This window comes from Zootoca vivipara, chromosome 5, assembly GCF_965207765.1.
Source record: "Zootoca vivipara chromosome 5, rZooViv2.hap1.1, whole genome shotgun sequence".
Lineage (NCBI taxonomy): Eukaryota > Metazoa > Chordata > Lepidosauria > Squamata > Lacertidae > Zootoca > Zootoca vivipara.
This window is the reverse complement of record NC_142588.1, coordinates 12,611,283-12,630,410: the sequence shown is the minus strand read 5'-3', so window position 1 is coordinate 12,630,410 and position 19,128 is coordinate 12,611,283. Positions and strand designations below refer to the sequence as shown.

Sequence of the window (19,128 nt, the reverse complement as noted above, 5' to 3'; positions counted from 1 at the left end):
CTAACAGTTAAAGACTGTCTCTTACCCATGGGCTACCAGGAAACTCCCTGACCTTGGTTTTCTGTAATGTCACATCAAAGCCCATCTAAGCCCACACTTACCTCCAAAGCCTTGGTAGAGGCTGGCGGCCTCTGCAGCTCCAGAGCAAACATGCCAATCTGGAAAGCTAGATTGTGGTATTCCTGCCGTTCACTCAGCACAGTCAGCAGGAAAGCAGCTTTGGATAAGGTGTTTGTTGCCATCCATGTCTGCTTGCTGGTGGATACCTTGTTTTTCTTTCCCTGTGGGATAAACAGTTTAAACATAGGGAAACGGACAGACTAAGTTAGTTTCATTTTAAGTCCCACGTGAGTTTATGTGGAAAGTTAAGCATCAAGACTTAAATGCTAATCCAGAAGCTTCATGGAAGAATCTGGTTATATGGCCCAATAAAGTTCTGCATTCCAATGCAGTGAAGGGTGCTATCCGTTACATTTTCTAGTGCCACCATTTTGATTTTGTTGTAGCTCACATTGTATCATACATTATACAGCATAAATGGTCATCTAGTACTATCTAGTTGCTTTGCAGAAGCCTTACTAATTCCATCTCAGCTAGACTGTTTGCTTATACGGTGGTACCTTGGTTTACGAACTTAATCCGTTCCGGAAGTCTGTCCTTAAACCAAAGCGTTCTTAAACCAAGCCGTGCTTTCCCATAGCAGCGGGGGACTCAATTTACAAATGGAACACACTCAACAGGAAGCGAAACATGTTCTTATTCCAAGGCAAAGTTCACAAACCAAACACCTACTTACAGTTGTTCATAAACTAAGCTGTTCTTAAACCAAGGTACCACTGTACAGCTCTTTAATAGCCTTTTCCTGAATAAACTCCCGGGGGGGGGGGGGATGTTAACAGACCTGTAATTTCCTGACTCAATTAATAAAAGATCTGCACTACACTGTGCTGTTGAACTTTTCAAACCGCATTAAGAAGGCTGATTTTAATGAAAGGTTGCATATTTTTAATTAGGAGATTAGTAATTTCATGGTTAAGAACCCAACCTGGTGACTTGCTAATTGGTAATTTGTCAGATGGCCCTAGAAATTTATCTGGTCTCCTCGATTTCACAGGACATCTCCATTAAAAAAGCATCTGAGGCATGAGTATGCATCCAATAGTTCCCACAATGAAAACTGATGCAGCTGATGAATTCATTCAGCTTTTCTGCAAGGGTTCATCTGCATAGAACAACAATTCCACTGTGTGAAGCATTAAAATTATGACTACTTGGTATATCTTGTGATTAGATACAAATGGGACTGGTTACAGAATTCAGGATCCTGAGAATTCAACACTCTCTTTAATTAACATGGTTCTAGTCATTATGCAGATAGTGAAATCTCCATCATCAAAGGAAAATTCAGCAAGAGTGTACCTTAGGCAAACTATGTCAGTTTATATGAACTGAGTTACTTTTATGGATTTTTCTTTTAAAAGAGCAGGGCAAAGAGGTCAAAGAAAATTGCCCTGGACTCTGGGCAATATTACATACACTATTTGTCCACAGCAAAGCATATCTCTGAAAGAGAAACCATTTCTGTCCTGCTATTATACTACAGTGGTGCCTCGCTAGACAAATTTAATTCGTTCCACGGGTCTTTTCTTATAACGAAAAATTCGTCTAGCGAATTCCATAGGAATGCATTGTTTTTTTTTAAATTTTTTTGCCCACAGGAACGCATTAATTGAATTTTAATGCATTCCTATGGGAAACCGTGATTCGCTAGACGAATTTTTTGCAAAACGAATTCGTCTAGCGAGGCAACCTCCGCTAGAAAAACCCTTTCGTTAAGCGGAAATTTTGTTAAGCAGGGCATTCGTTAAGTGAGGCACCACTGTACACTCCCCCCTTCCATTCAAACATTTCCCAAAACAACTCTGTACCTTGGTTGGGGGCTGTTCCACTTTGAGATCAGGAGGGTTGGCCAACAAGTCCTTGGCAAGCTCAACTGTGAGGCGACAGGCTTCATTGCTGTAACCATGTGCATAGAGAGCTTCCGCACAAGCAAACAGGATCTGTAAATGAAGGGTTGCAAACAGAACAGATCCAGTCCTTGCTTTTTCAGATCATCAATACAGAGTTTAGATTTATGAGTAAAAACTTAATAAACTGCCTCAGGGATGACTTTTCAGAATACAATTTAGGGCCCAAGACTCAGCCTAGGAGTTATTTCTTTATTTCCAGCACTGAGTTGCATTCTTATTGAGGCACATTGGGGGGGGGGAGAGAAGGGAGGGAAATCTCTTGCAAATAACAAAGTACCAAAGACCTCAGATATAGGTCCTGTCATGGGCATAGAGGGTTGTTATAGCACAGGCACCCCCAAACCCATCCCTCCAGATGTTTTGGGACTACAGTTCCCATCATCCCTGACCACTGGTCCTGTTAGCTAGGGATGATGGGAGTTGTGGTCCCAAAACATCTGGAGGGATGGGTTTGGGGGTGCCTGTTGTAGCATATTGGCCAAGACAATGAGCCAGAAAATTTCTGTGTTAAATACCACCTCAGCAACTACCTCATTAGGTGGCTGCAACCTGTCACTACTCTAGCCTCACATTTGCAACTATGACAACAACATATGCTGCTGATTTAGAAGACCACTGGCCTTCATAGAGCAGCACTGTCCAGCTAATCCGCCTTGCAGCAGTTCTACGGTGTCGGGCAGATGTATTTCCTAGTCCCGCTACCTATGATCCACCTTTAAAGGAAGATGCTAGGGATTGGACTTTCTGCATACAAAGTGTGTGCTCTACACCTGGACAGGAGGCAGGGGGTCTTCCCTACAACATAAAGCTACCTTACAGAGCGGTTTGCAAGGAGCAACATATGCAAAGTGTATGCAAAAACTCGAAAAGTGCTACATAAATGCTACATGTTGTTAAAAGGTGAAACATGACTGAAACATATCCTGTTCTTCTTTTCTAAAGCATACCGTTACAATCAAGTATTTGGAGGGACAGAAGAAAGAATCCATAATCAACACACAAATTGTAAATTGTACAACATTTCCTCTTGGCTTTATAGTTCTTATCCATTGGCTGTAAGCAGGAGGTGAGCTTTGGCACTTCCCTGAACTTATATACATTTGCAGAAGCCTAAAAAAACAGATTTTTGTAGGTGATTTTACACACATGCTCCCCTTACCTCCATGCGGTTTTCCTGCTCCAAGGGCTTTATCCCAGCAAATATGTCTTGTTCTTCTTCTACCCCTCCCTCAGCTTTGTCATCTTCTTCCTTAGCAACCTCCTGGGGATTCAGATAGTACACCTGGTAGTCGTCTTCCTCCTCCTCTCCTCCTCCTCCAGCAGCACCATTCTCCCCCACTTCCTTGGGCTTCAAACTCACCCCACCAGTACTTTCATCAGGACAAGGAATGTCATCGTCTCCACTACCCACTTCCCCCACTGGGTCCTTTGGGTTCTTCTTGCTGGATGGACTACTCCTGAGGGTGGGCTCAGTTGCCTCTGCGAAATACACCCCACCATCGTCCTCAAAGGTATCCCTGTAACTTCTGCTCAACGGGCTGTCTGTGAAGCTGAACGTGTTGCTAGCCTCAGCGCCAAGGGCCAAACTGCTGTCATCTAAAGCCAACTCGGCCAAGTCTGGTTCCAGAGAGCTGTCCTCGCTGCTCATGCGACGCTTCCCGCTATGTTTGCTGGCCAAGGTCTTTCCCACTGGAAGCTTGCCACCCTTGTTCACAGCCGTCTTGTATGCAGCTTTATCGCCTTCGGCTGAAAGTCTTCTCAGAACCCGCTGGGGACCTTCAGTCACTACTTTCCGCTTCCCAATGAGTTCTTTGGGGCGCACAGCAGGCTCCTGAGAGGCAGGGCGCGACCGATCCCCTAGTTGCAAGCACGTCCCCGAAACATCCAGACCATGAGCTCTCCCCACCTCACAGGTGGTTTCTCCACACTGCGGTCGGCAGTTTCGCTGTTGGATAGCCTTTACCCAACAAAAGGAGTTCTTCTTGTCAGCATTGCTGTACGTGATGCCTGGAATTGGATAGGCCTCCTCCCAGTTGAAGTAGCAAGCTTCCACAGCTGGCTTGAACCCCTGGAACAGTTTCTCGAGGGATTTTTTGTGCTGTCCCCTTTTGACGTTGTCTATTACCTTCAATTGCCACTGCCTCAGCTGTGTGCACAAATCCCTCCGCCTAGCATCACAGGGGAGAAGGAACATGTAAGTGGCATAGAGGAGCTACAAAGCAAGACGTCCAGATTTATTGTTTGCGCCCCATCAAGATACAGTGGAAGCTCGGGTTACGTACCGTCCTCCTTACGAATGCTTCGGGTAACAAGCTCCGCTAACCCGGAAGTAGATGCCCCTAGTTGCGAACTTTGCCCCGGGATGCGAGCGGAAGTCGCATGCCGGCAGCACAGCAGAAGACCCCATTAGCAAATTAAGAACGTTTTCAGCTTGAGAACGGACCTCCGGAACGAATTAAGTTCGTAACCGGAGGTACCACTGTACTAAATTCAGCTCCTCCTTACAAACTGTCCTTTGTTACTTTTATCACTGAGCTGTGATGAGGAGTTACACAGCCAATTCAGATTTCTTAATACTCTTGACTGCATTTATATTAGACAGCATTAAGCCTCAGATGATCACGAACATATAAAGCTGTCTTATGCATAGAAAGACCATTTGACAACCTTGCTTAATAAAAGTGTTTACTCTGCCTCGAAATAACTCTCCAAAGATTCAGACAGGGGCCTTTCCCACCCCTGCTACATCAGATATTTTAATTTAAAAAATGCTGGCAATGCATGTGCTCTCATTCCCATAGAAGTAACTCTGAGAGTTGTAAACAGTGTCTGCCTCCATCCTCTGCTAATATGGTAGTCAGAGGTCTCCAAGCAAGCTTTTAACAAGTACCACAAATTGAGCCCTCTTTCATGCTTTAATATAATCTTCTTTTCTTGGTAGCAAAACCCAACAGTATGATAAGCAAATGCATACCATCATCACTATGTATCAGAAGTATAGAGGGTTACGAAGCAGTGCAAGGCCAAAGAAACACAGGATACAATGGGAACTTAGTATGGGCATTTTGATGGCAATCTTCCCTCCACCCTCTGCATGTTTTGGATCTTTAACCACTAAATATTTCAAACGCAGAAGATAAAGATCCATTAATGGGCTGGTTGTCAAGATGGCACATTTTACAGCTTCATTAAGGTCTGATCCCATTACCTACCGATGAGGGCTGATGGTTGGATCCAAGACAGCAAGCCTCCAGAGAACCACCATCTCATCGCACATGCTCGCACAAGCATGAGCAGCCACTTCTGACTGGCCGTTGCTACGGCCAGTGTGCCCACTTGCACTGCTATGGGATGCAGATGTCCTAACACTGTACCACCAGCCGGTTATCTGTAGAGAAAGGATGCAGGCATGTCAAGACACATAATTCCACGCTTAACAGACATCAAAGGATGTATACCTTTGCCTTACTAAAAAGTATCTGCCCTAAAAATAATACTGCACTGCTTTTCTGCAGGATGTTCACAGCTGGGTCAAGAAGTCTGATGCCTCAAAATCCTCCAAGGCTTACTACATTGCCATCACACTCTTCCCCTCCCCAACACACTGTGAATCAAATCGCTTTTGTAGACTGTCCTCAGAATTCTTCACGAGTCAGGGTATAAATGCCTTAAATAATATATATATATATAATAGTACCTGTTCGTAGGTCAGGCACTGGTCTGTTAGAATTTCTAGCAGAGGGGCCGCATTGGTATCCCGTCTCTTGAACATCTCGCGAACAATAGAAAGTAGGTTCCAGATGCCCTCCGGCTCCCTCCCCCTCAGAGGTCGCAAGAGACAGGCCCATTCGGCGGCAGCTGGGGGTTCCGTGGAAGAAAGGTACATAGAGTTCACGTCACTGTGAAATTTGAGAAGAAGATAGAGGTTGGGAGGAAAGGTCAAGGTAACACACAGAAGCAGAATAGCTGTTGCTGTAACTCTAAAGGTGGAGGTTATTTTATAGCCTTCATCATGTCCAGCCTTCAGCTCAATAATGAGAGACCTAGCACTATTACTCCCATTTTTGCAAATGAATGACAGAGATGTACACTAGAGGCCAGTCATCAAATCTACAGCTTATACATGAACTCATATCTACCAGGTCCAACACTCTCAATCTTGCAGCACCCTTATTACAAGTTACATCACTTCACAGTAAAACTAAAAATAAAATATTGTTTGACACAGCTGTGTTGTTGCTGATGAGTAAAAGGCAAACCTGAACAAGCTGGACAAGGTTGTGTATTAGGCCCAGTTACTTGGGCTATGGCTGTAAATGGCTTTCTTGGGTGAAAAATTTGCCTATGTTACACAACGAATCTTATCCATCAAAGCTAACTGAAACATATTAATCTGTCAATCCTGCACTTTAGTCATCTGACCACAAATGCTATTAGGTCTCATATGTCTCCAGCAAAGCCATCAGTATGTCCTAGAACAACAAAATACTCCAACATGGCTACGCCTTGCTGGAAAGGATCGTTAAAAGATGGGTAAGCTGCAATGCTGGTAAGACACTATATATATAATCAAGGACTCCTGATACATTTCCAGAGAACTACAGAGTTTGCTAGAACACCTTTTGGAAACCATTGGAGTAAACTGAGTCCAATCTTTTATTTGTCAAAAGATTGTGGTTTCAGTCCGCTGCACCAAAACACTGGATCACTATGGTGAGCACACAGAAGAGGAATTCACAGGTAAGCAAATTCTCTGTTCTTCCTACTATACTTGTCACCATTCAGCAGTCCAGACAAAGGCAAGCATCCATCTTATGAAGCCTTGTATTACCCATAGGCTCCCTATGGTAAGATGAAGATGAGCAGGTGAACTGCAGTCCTTGGTATCCCAGAGGCAATTACATTAATGCCTAGAGAAATGAAGAGAATTCCCCAAACATTTGAAGCCATTTGCGGAGCAACAGCATGCATCTGGACTGATGAACTGTCTCAGCTGGAGTTCTGTTTTCCTGACTCACTGGGGAGTGCCACGGGCTGATCTCCATCTTCAACCAGGGCCTGTGCTGGAGTTGGGAGCTTCATCAAGGGCTCAAAGCTTTCTCTTGATGTGGTTTTGTCCAAGAGTACTCAGAGGATACCCACTCCATAGTAACAGTATGTAGGAGGAGGAAAGACAACTGGAGATCAAATTGCAAGCCCCCTGAGAGTTCTCTTCTACGGTGTAATGCTGGGGCGAAATAAAAGGCAAGCAAAGCACTGATTGATCATTAGGAGCAAAGCCCCAGATAAGCCAGTTTCTTCACCATCCACCCCCACCCCCCCAAAAAAAAGATGGGAGCCCTAGTGCAATGCAGAAGGAGCCACCAAACCAGTTTTAAGTAGAAACTTGAATGGCATGACACAAACTATTATTATTTATTAAATTTATATGCTCCCTAGATCTCAGGGCAGTTCACAACATAAAAATACTAGATAAAAAACACAAAATACATAATGAGAACAAGAACAAACCAATATCCCCACTCCCCACCCCATACACATTTTAAAAGGTTTGGATGTTAATCAGCCAAAGGCCTAGTTGAAGAGGAACATTTTTGCCTTGCACCAAAGGAAGTGTAGGGCAATCTATCCATCCATTTACAGAATGCAGTGGCCAGGGTACTGATGGGAACTACTATCGACAAATATTATGGTTACACTGATTGAGTGTGTCCCATGCAGATGACCACTGCACCTGAAAACCATCAGTCAGGTTGTGCATCCACAGCAGTAACCAGAGGAGGAGCGCAGAAAGAAAAAACACCATGGTACACTTGCATCAGCACAACTGGACACTTTCATCTGCCCCAGCTGCAACAGAACTTGTCTCTCTTGTCTTGATCTCTAAAGCCACAGCAGGTGCACTAAATCTCCAACACTTTGACTTCACCTCTGAAGGCACGTGCTTCCATTGTCTCCCGAGACTGATGCCAACAACACTGACATATAAAGCCCTAAGCAGCATGGGCCCAAATATCCAAAGGAGCACCTCCTCACATGAGGACCTGCCCATGTGTTAGGATCTGGTGGCATTTCTGCAGCCCTGTGAAGTTCAAGGGTAAGAGGTTCATGAGAAGGCCTTCTCTGTGGTGGTCCGCAGGTTGTGCCCCTTCTTATGAGGTGTGCCAACCCCACAGGCTTTGATGGCGGAGGATGAGTTCAGAGTATCACTTGTTCCACGATGTTGCTGCTGGTTTTGCTTGCCGATATTGTCTATTTGATGGCTTAGTGTTGTTATACAATATGTGGCCTGATTGTTTTTTCAAGCTGCACATAACTCACATTGAAACTGCATTGTGAAGGCTAGGCTGGGCTGTGTGTGTGTGCGTGTGTGTGTGTGTGTGTGTGTGTGTGTGTGGGAAAAGATACTTCATATACAGCTTGCTATAAGGAGAAGAGTTCTGTCTGTTTTCTATGCACTAAACTTGCTTGTATGGAAGAGTGTTCAGACAAACATGTAGCCAGAAATGATGCATTGACTCTTGATGGAAAACAAAGCCCTAACCCACTTTGACATCAACTCATTTGAAGGTGCACAATCACTGCCAGTCAGATGACAAATCAGCTTTGAAGGAGTTCCTCTCAGCGCTGATCAAATGATGGGCACTGTGAGCAGCCCCTTTGAAAGTGCACTATCTGTGGGGAGCTCCCTTTACCCTCCACCTTTACCCTAGAATCACATATGATGTTGGGTGTTGGGCAAATGGGTGTGGTTTGGGAGAAATGACCTTGCAGGGCTAATTAGGCTCAGAGGCCGGACATTCCCCACCACTGTCCTAGAAACTGGTCTCTGAAAAAAGCTGTCATTGTGTTCCATCAATAGTTGATGGTTTGCTGTCCTGACTAGACAAATTCTTGGTTAAACACACAGGGCAAAGCAATACAAATACTGACATTTATAACTTAGAAGCAACCACAAAATATAGATTCAGACCACCTTCAGAGAAATCATAACCCAAAAGTATGCCTGCACAATTTAAACTAATTTGTTCAAGTATAGCCTATTAGCCATTTATGGCTGTCTGCCAGATGCTTGACAAACCATCTATTTTCACTGCCTGACTCAGTCTGCAAAAACAGTGGGGGTGATGTCAAGCACCTGGCAGGCTATGATAGAAGGCATGAGATTGTGTTTGGCTTGGTGAACTACCACAAGTTGTGAATGAAAAAGGAAAAAGAGAATTTACCTAAAGACAACAGGAGATGGACCACAAAATTTGTGAAGGGTTTTCTTTATGTTGTCACTTAATGTAGATTCATCCAAGTACCAGGTGCTTTGATCTGAGGCAGAGGGACCGGCAGTGGGATCTCAAGAAAAAAGACAGATACATTTTGCATGTTTCTGTAAGTGGTTTATCTTTCCTGTTTACCCAGAGTGGCAGGTGAAAGAGTACACCTGACTTTCATTCCAAATATATTTATGAAAGCTCAAACAAAACTGTACTTTCAACCCAGTGGCACCACATGGTGGATTAAAAGAACCCCTAAGAAAACAATGTTTCATTTCTCACCGCTCATTAGCCAACAGGTCAAGAGGATTCTGTGTTTATTCTTTCGGCTATGCTGCCCTCCCCCTTACCAATCACAGAGCACAATGCCCTAGAATTTCAAAAGCAAAGTTTGCCTGTTTGAAAGCTATTATTTATACTGCATTAACATACAGAATTCTGGTAGAGTTACCTGGGGCTCCACATACAGTATTGATAGCAGTGGACTGAGAAGACAGCAACTCATCCAGCAAGCGCTGAGCAGTAGGAAGGATCTGTGTGTGAGAAAGACATTTAACACTGACTGTCTCTCCCATGAGTTAGATCTGTTAAAAATTATCAAAAGGTGTGGTATCAAATCAAATTTCTCACTATAACTTCATCTATTTCCAAAACAATGCATACAAACCAGTTCACCAAAACGCTTAAATATATCAATCCGTAGCTAGAGAATTACTGTGATAAATGTGCTTTGCATAATGTATTTTATATTTTTACTAATTTTAGAAAATATTTCATAGTATAGTACTTCATTAAATGCATAATGCTGCTTGTTATGTAAGTCAGAAGCCAAGGCTGATAGTTACTGGATGGAATAATTTATATTTCTAAGATAAAAAGAAGCTCCTTGTTTTGAATGCATAAATACTGTATTCATAATTTAAGGAACAGTGCTCAGTTTTCAAAGAAACTTCAACTGCTTCAGAACACAGTTGCTAGACTGAGATGTGGAGCAAGTACAATGGATCTTATCTTGGCAATACTCAAATAACTTTACAGACTACAAGCTTGTGTTTGGGCACAATTCAAATTTGCAGTTTTAATTGTTAAAGCCTAAACCCATTAGGGCTGGAGTATCTGAAGAACAGCATCATTCCATACGAACCAGTCTGATTTTTGCTCCCTCTAGTGAGGTCCCACTTTGCCCTTATCTTTTGAGGGTTTCTGCAGTAGTGGTGCTTCAGCTATGGAATTCCCCTCTCCTTGTATCAAATATGCTAACTTTTAAGTCCTTTTCTGTTTTCCTGGGCATTTAGCAGTGTATGCAGTTTTTAGGCACTCTGATTTCAAACTGGTGTTTATTTGCAGCTAAGTGTTTTGAAAGTAGCTGTATTCAGGGCTCCCCTCCCCCCGCCAGAATGCATCAGAACGCAGTTCCAGCACCTCTCCCAACACCACATCTCTGGCTCACGAAAAGAGTCTCCCCGGAGCGCAAAAAAGACATCCTCTACGGCAGTGGTGGTGAACCAGAGCCCTCTCTGTGGGTATGCGTGCCATCACCCTTTCCAACTCCCCAGATGATTCGATGGCTAGCCCACTGGGCTGCACTTCTAAACACCGCTCATGCGGGAGGGAGTAAAATGCCGCCGGGCTTACTGGCAGTTCTACACCAAGGCACTTTAAGACAGCGGAATGGAACATTCACGTTTCAGCTGCAGCCCATGGGCAGCAAACTGGCTACTCGCGAATGTGAAGCTCTATTCGGCGTGCGTGGCGCCCCTACGAACTCTGTGCTGTGGTGCCTCCTTTCCAGGTTGTGACCGATGGCAGTGGAGTGCTGAACCGCTGCATGTCTCTGGGCTTCACACCGGGATTTCAAACTTTTGAGCTGAACTCTTTCCCATCGCCATGAGTAAAGGCAAGATCCTCCCTGCTAGTGGACACAGAAGGGCAAAGGGGACTGGTGGTTTTTTCCCCACAGGATTGTGGGGAGTTGGAAGGGAATCCAAGGGTCATTTAAGTCCAACCCCCCTGCAATGCAGGGATCTCATCTACAGCACCCATGGCAGGTGGCCATTAAGCTTCTGCTTTGAAATCTCCCAAAGAATAGTTTTTTGAAGGGAAATTATCAAAACAGTCATGTTATCTGGGAGTAATTCCCTTTTTTCATGACTTCCCAAACAAGGATAATGCAAACTTTTACCTTGCGATAAAAAGATGTTTGTATCATTGAACAAAATATGTTAATGTCTGAGTTATTTTTTCTAAACTAAAACCTCAGTATTCAGGTTAAATTGCCGTGTTGACACTTTGCGATAAATAAGTTGGTTTTGGGTTGCAGTTTGGGCGCTCGGTCTCTAAAGGGTTCGCCATCACTGCTCTATGGGCTCTGGAGAGGGTCTTCTCATGACCCAGAGGTGCACAGTAGGGCTTTAATGAGGCTCTTCAGCCTCCCAGGCTAACAGCTGTCCCGTGGGAAGAAGCCTTCCTGTGCCTCAGCTCTGCAAGCAGCCCTGCCTCTCCGGCTTGCGCGCGCAAGCAGAAGGGATAAGGCAGCTTGCAGAGCAGACTCGCAGGGAAGAAGCTTCTCTATGCATCTGCTCTGCCCATCCATGGAGCTTCCCTGTCCTTGCTGCTTGCACGCACAAGCAGGAGGGACAGGGCAGCTTGCAGAGCATCTGCTCTGCCCGTTCACAGAGCTGCCCTGTCCCTCCTGCTTGTGCGCCTTTCCCCCCTGCACCATTTATTCTAGAAAAAAAGCACTAGCTGCATTCCAAATATGCTATGATAAACAAATAAAATAAAATAAAACCCATTAGGAAGGGCCCTGGGACCAAGACCATAAAACTATTGCAACACACTCTATACATGGTTGCCTTTTAAGAGCATTCAGAAACTTCAGCTAATGCACAATGCAGCAGTCCACTTCTTGATTGATATGTGGTGGAGGGATCATGAGAGCAGTATTCTGAAAACTCCACTAGCTGCCAGTTAACTTCCAAGTTCAACTGGAAGTGCTATTATTGACTTCTGAATTAACTCTAGACCTCATCTCTTAAGGTTCACCTCCCCTGTATGAGCCTGCCCATTAAAAATCACCTGATTCATGCTATTCCTTCTGGCAGAATTTCTACCCACAAAAGGTTGAAATCCAAATTATATAATTTGACTAGCTGCTCTTTTTACCACAGCTGTGCTTTACAAGCATCAAAGTGATAAGGGGTGGTAGGGAATATGAGAGCTTGCCATCACAGCAGACTACTCAGTGCATAGAAACAAATGTCTGGGGAATGACTATGTCTGCACAGACACCTGTCTATGCAAAGGTAGCCACTGGAAGTGTAAGAATCACTCCACTGAGCTAGACTGCTTTTGAGAAGGTCCTTGTTCCCAAATGCTGATCATGAGAGCCTACTGCCTTAGCATTGATTGCATCTTAGCTTTGCTTATACTGTATAATTCATGTATTATTTTTATCTATTAAATTTCTATCCTGCCCTTCCTCCCGAAGGAGCCCAGGGCTGCAAACACAATTGTGATAAAACAAAATACTCTAAAAACAATTCTGGTACAGATTCATGCAATTCTTCAAGCTTTTTATGAGAAAGAAGTCAAGTCTTGGACTCAGCCTGCTTTGGCATTCATGCAGAGAATCCAGCAGATATTAGAACATGGATGATGGAAAGGGAAAAGCATGAGATGTTTATTCTCCATGCTATTGCTTATGGCTGTACTATTTACTTGCTGCTTTAATATGCTTCTGTTTTAAGTTGATAAACCACCAGGAATAGTTTTAGATGAAGGGAAGCATTAAAATGTTTTAAATATACAAGTACATGGTATTTCAATTTATTCATGCCGTTAATTTTATTTAATAAAGTAGTTTGCTCTCGTGGCAATGCCCATTCTTGGAAAAGAAGACAAACCTCTTGAGGAAAACGTTATCACAATACTATTTATAAACTAGATACAAGGAAAGGAAAAGCAGAATTGTAGTGAAAAAAGCTATCTATGTACCACAGGTCAAGGTGTACAACAATATCTTTAAAAATATGGGCTAGTAAAAGCTTTTAGTTTTGTTTTCAAGGCTACTAAACACACAATTTGGGAAGCAGGACTAAATAAAAGTGAATCCATTTGTATGATTTGAGTACAACGTGCTTTGGATATCATTGTTGTCTCCATTTACCTGCTGGGGAAGTTCACTGATGAGGTACTGTGCAAATTTCTGCAGCTGATCTCTCTGCAGTCGAGACAGGGATTCTGAGACAGGTGCTCGCAAACACACTGCAGATGCCTAAGGTAGAAAAGGCAGAACACGTAGAGCCTTGCTTTTAACAAAGTTTTACTGCTAAACATCACCTCCCCACCCCAAGTTAAAAAAAGCTGCAAACAGACGTTTCAGAAACAATCTAGCAAGTTTATCACAACAAAGTATTTCTGAAGGATATCTCTTATACTAACAGCAATATGTATTGTAGACTCTGTCCAAAATATACACATTTGCTTTATTAGGGAACTAGGCAACAATTAGAACTTCCAATGACCAAACAGTAACCTTTGGTTACTCCACCTTATATTCATTTATTACAGCTACAGGGAACCAGGCAGAGGGTCTTCTCGGTAGTGGCGCCCGCCCTGTGGAACACCCTCCCATCGGAGGTCAAGGAGATAAACAACTACCTGACATTTAGAAAACACCTAAAGGCAGCCCTGTTTAGGGAAGTGGCAGGGGAAACCCAGCCAGATGGGTGGGGTAATAATAACAAACAAACAACAACAACAACAACAACAACAACAACAACAACAACAACAACAACAACTTATAGCCTATTCCTTTATCATACAGGCTCTCTAAACCACTCAGGAAAATTTAGTTGTGCATCAAAATACATTCATCATAAAGAGCCTATTTCATGCATACATTTCCTTCTGAATTTAACATCTCAATTCTCCCACCCTGTCTACAATAAGCAGCAGCAGCACTAACCAATTTCTGACATGCAGGGGACTCCAGACTTCTTGCAACTAATCCTTCAAGGGGGACAGAAAACTCACTGATTATTCTCAAGCTTCCACATAATTATGGTGACTACTAGCAGAATATACTTGGAGGCAGACATTGGCAGTGCTTTTGTAGGGGGTTCATATACAATATTACCTCTCAGATTAAACTAGGTAAAATTATGGTTTGTCTATCATCTACTTCATAAACTATGGCTAAGCAAACCATACCTAATCATTGCTTCCTTTCAACCATCAACATTTAAATCTCGCATTTGATTCTAAGCTTGTTAACATTTGATGCTGTATTGTTTTTAATATTCGATTGGAAGCCGCCCAGAGTGGCTGAGGAGGCCCAGCCAGATGGGCGGGGTATAAATAATAAATTTATTATTATTATTATTATTATTATTATTATTATTATTATTACTATTACTATTATTATTACTATTAACAATTCATCAGGGGAGAGATTATGCTGAACTGCAGGACTAGATCCTCAATTTGTACAATGTACAGTATATTGAACACATGTTGATAAACGTGCTTAAATATTTTTCTTTCTAATGGGGTGGGGGTGGGGAATTGCTTCACTGAAAGAATCGGAATACATTTCATTCATTTATATTTGCAGAGTGCAAAACATACTGCTGGCATTGTACAAAAGCAGAATTGATTTGGTGCTGGTGGTGGTGTTTTTAAGCACATCCATTTGATTTTTGCTTACAAATTTTTGACACACAGACTCGATTTTCCATTGCAGCAATTCAACACCACTAATGCATAGGGTTGCATCCAATGCTGTGTGAACTACCGGTAGCATAACCGCCTTCCTCACCACTGTACACCATTGGACACATCAAAATCCATTTGCATATTCTGGTAATCAGTTTTGAAGCATCCAGCCATTTAGGCAAACATGTACCACTGATCCTTTCAGCTTGTGCGGCCAGTTGTTTCTTACACTATATATGTCAAACACTACTTAGTACAGATTAGTGAATATGGGCTACTGTCCTCACTTCAAGTATGTTCCAGTAAATGCAGCTTCACAGATGTTAGTAAAAAGGACTGAAAAGGGGGGAACTTGCAGTTACTGAACACTTTGGGTATTATTATTATTATTATTATTATTATTATTATTATTATTATTATTATTTATTATTATTATTACTTTAATTTTATGGCTATCAATATATATTCCCTGTACTTGGTTATCTATGCAATAGAACAATAGTCATAATTCAAGGCCTACATTGTGTATCCGGAAAAGGCAAAGGGCTACAACATGGGCACACCATTTGGCCCCAGCTCCACAAGTGCAGCTGCATGAAGTGATTCTGCATCTGTCAAACATCACGGCCACATTGTATGCTCCTTTTGGTGGTACCATCTGGGGAGGTACCACTGTGGCACTCAGATGGAAACCTGTTGGGAGAACAGGCCAAAGGTTATTGTCTGACACCGAAGCATGACAATATAGCGTTCAGCATAAATAAATATATTACATACAACACTAACAGACCAATTATTTTAATTACACCTTTCCTTCTTCTTGCTCCCATCAAAATCTGAAATGTCTTATTTTGGCAGCCATAATTTATTTCAAAGATCAATCATCACTTCAATTTAATGAGAATAGGCTTTCAACATAGGAATGTTCAGTAGCAAAGATTTGTGCCTGGACTACAGAACCCCCCATTAAACAGAGTTTAGGTTCAATTCCTTTCTATTAACAACCATTAAATTGCACTTTAAAACTATAAACACATTCATTCTCTCAATACACCTGCTGCATTAACTGAAGCTAAGGCTTCCTAATAAACTCAGAGTCAACATTTGAACCTTTGGTCTTGCCAGTGGATTACGCTGTCCAACCCGTACCTAAAATTCCCAAGAAGCAGACATTAAGCCTCTTATTGCATGTCTTATAACTGTGTCATAAAGTTAATCATGAAGGTGAGGGAAAGTATAACATAACTAAAGGAACACAACCAGATGTTTCTGGTGAGCACATACCATAAATGTTCCAGTCATACTGCTCTCTGTTTTTGAGATTACTACAAAGCAAGCAAAAAAGTCTAGAAATTCTAGAACTAATTTAGTAGTCCTAGCAAAAAATCACCAGCTGAAACCTGCAGTGTTTCCAGGACACCATCAATCTGAAACTGGGTCTGCTGAGCCACTTTTTTATATCTTTGTGGATCAGATCTGGATAAAGGAATCTTTATCTGCCCCCTCCCCCATTGGGCCTTCTGGATGAGAGCCCAATCGTACAGGCTGAGGCAGTGCATGCTGAGGCAGGACCTAACCATGTCATCCCAACTCAGAAACCCTTCTCTCCCAAACCTTCAAGGTAGGGTTTGTATCTAGGATAAAATTTCAGTTCTTCTCAGTACCAACATAAGGTAGATGTAAATACCTATCTGCAGTGGATCTTTAACAGCCCTCATTCGGAAGAGTTGCTCGCCTCTCTGGAACTCATCTGCACTGCCATTTGCCAAGCAAGAGTAAAGCCTAGGAAAAACAAATCATTCTGTTGGTAAAATGTACAGTACTTCAAATGAGACAAAGAGCACTGCATTCTGGATCACTGGTCTTCATATTGTAGGGAAGGGCCCAGAACCATTTCCATTATGCAGCTAGGAACAATCTAATGGGCAGGATCCAAGAAAGTAGCGCAAATATTTCTGTTTGTTCAGTATAAGTTCTCCTCCCTCTTCTCTCCCTGTGTGCACCGCATGCCCTCCCCAAATCTGCCCCAGATGGAACCCCCAGGACAGATTTTGGGAACATGTGGAAAAAGGATAGGGAAGCCAGAGGTCCTTTCACTAACAAAACTACTTTTCTGGATGCAACACAATATCATTTTTTTTAATTAGCATACAACCTGATAAAGTGTTTGTGAAAACATAAAAGCTTACTCCCTCATTTGTGACATTTTTAATTGATTCAAATCAATAAATATTACTCTCATACATTTATAGATTTTTCCCTAATGGACCAATATGGCTACTTGCAATTCCCAATTTCACTGATGATGCATCGAAGATAAAGTTAACTTTTAACAGAAAAGAAACACCAAGAGAATTCTGCATGACATTACCTGATGTCCTCTTCATTTTCTGGGAAGCTCCAAAAGGCAATACGAAGCTGCAGTTGTTCGGGCACAGGTGGGTAGACTTTCTCAACCACTTCAAATGGAATGTGAAATGCCACCTGTTTTGCAGACAGCTCCACCAGCGGGATCACCAGCCCATCTAATACAACAAAGAATATCAGGTGAGGTTAGTTGAAACATTCATAAATGATCTCATCACAGGTTTTGTTAGGCACAAAGCAAAAAGTTCCCGTTTAAAATATACATATTTAGATGGCATATCTAGCTTCAGTATGGCAAGATACTGCCCACAGGGCTGACAACTAGATGGCACTGAAGGCCACTACCTCCTCTGTCTTTAAAAACAAAATCACAGAAAAGTTAAACAAGTAAAGTTTCTTACAGCACCACAACTAGGGAAGCACATTGCCTCACTACACTCACCCATTCCAGAACTAGGCACCCATCTTCTCTCAGGAGTCAAAGCAAAAATAGCATTCTCCCTCAAAGAACACAAGGTATTGAAAACTATTCAAAACAAGATACAAACAAAGCCAAATAAACTGGCAAAGACACAACAAGCAGAAACGCTGAAGGTGTAACACCACTATGTTCCAATAAGGGTCCAGAGTTCAAACCTGCACTTCACTGAACAATGAGATTGGGAGAGGGGTGTGTGTGAGAGAGAGATAAGGGTATAACTTGCTTTCCCTATCACTAGTCCATTCCTCCCTCTGCTCACTTGCAGCATGATCCAGAGGACAGTGTGCTAACTCAACTCTACCCTTCAATGCAGCAACTGCTAACATTCACAAGGCCAAGTCCCCCCACCCTATTCCTGCATACAGAGTTGTTAGTTAAGCTCTTTTCTTGCAACAGTGTTGTGCATACTAGTAAGAGCCACTGCACTTCTAACTGAGACCCTTTTCCATGTATTTATAAGAAATTATCTCTCTGGCAGGAGATAGGCATTCAGAAATGTTATTCCCTCCCACCCACCCCTGGATTTCTAGCACTTCTTCAGCTCAACATTCTACTAACTCAAAAGGAAAGTGGCAAGCCACACCAGATCACAATCATTTGATACGATAAGGAGCAATTGAGAGTTGAAATATCCTTCTTCATTAAATCAGCTCTAAATGGCCTAAGGGGGGGGTCACCAAAGTGCCCCCACAGATGCACATCAAAACCTTCCCTGGTACCCCAAGAGGATCCTGGGGTTTCCTCCCTCCTGACAAAAAAAATCTAGTGGTGCCAACAGAAGGCTTCTGCCAAGTCCAATACAGTAGTGGTATGAGGGGGTTGTAGGCATTAGCCAACCATTCCCTCGCTGTGACCCCTCCCCCTCCAGGGTCTCTGTACCACAATTAGGCTTGGGGAAAGGTATCTGGCTACACTGTAATTCTTTCAAAGTAACAGCAATGGAGGAAGAATACTTTCACTTTAAATCTTTCCTCCGCAGTCATTACCAGCCCCCACTGCTGCAATTAGACTCCCAAATACCTTACATTAGCTCCAATAAATGAGTTTTTAAAACCTGTTTTCAGTAGGGGCAATGATATTCCTGGAGTCTGCAGTTGAAGAGGGAGAATTCACCCCTTCCTCCCTACCTGCAGTCTTCTGAAAGATCAACCCCACCCACCCAAAATATACCTGGTAGAAGTTATAAAACATTGTATCATTTGCAAGTTTTTTAAAAAAATGCCTTCATTGATACATTCCCTTTTCAAGTAAAAGACCTACAAAA

The 19,128-nt window shown here is 42.7% G+C and overlaps 1 protein-coding gene across 10 annotated transcripts in view; it reads right to left on the bottom strand.

Moving 5' to 3' along the window:
- ZSWIM8 (zinc finger SWIM-type containing 8) overlaps positions 1-19,128 on the bottom strand; it is a 54,381-nt gene that overhangs the window by 20,729 nt on the left and 14,524 nt on the right. For all 10 annotated transcript variants that reach the window (XR_015949966.1, XR_015949967.1, XR_015949968.1 and 7 more), the window contains exons 2-12: positions 17,388-17,541; positions 16,704-16,798; positions 15,537-15,709; positions 13,467-13,574; positions 9,750-9,831; positions 9,257-9,377; positions 5,728-5,929; positions 5,243-5,418; positions 3,190-4,198; positions 1,929-2,060; positions 102-281 (exon numbers count right to left, since the gene is read on the bottom strand). Coding sequence is in view for 7 of the 10 variants with exons in the window: in XM_060275044.2 (XP_060131027.2) it covers positions 102-281; positions 1,929-2,060; positions 3,190-4,198; positions 5,243-5,418; positions 5,728-5,929; positions 9,257-9,377; positions 9,750-9,831; positions 13,467-13,574; positions 15,537-15,709; positions 16,704-16,798; positions 17,388-17,541 (2,432 nt within the window). In the remaining 3 variants the exon portion in view is untranslated. The remainder of the gene's footprint in view (positions 1-101; positions 282-1,928; positions 2,061-3,189; positions 4,199-5,242; positions 5,419-5,727; positions 5,930-9,256; positions 9,378-9,749; positions 9,832-13,466; positions 13,575-15,536; positions 15,710-16,703; positions 16,799-17,387; positions 17,542-19,128) is intronic.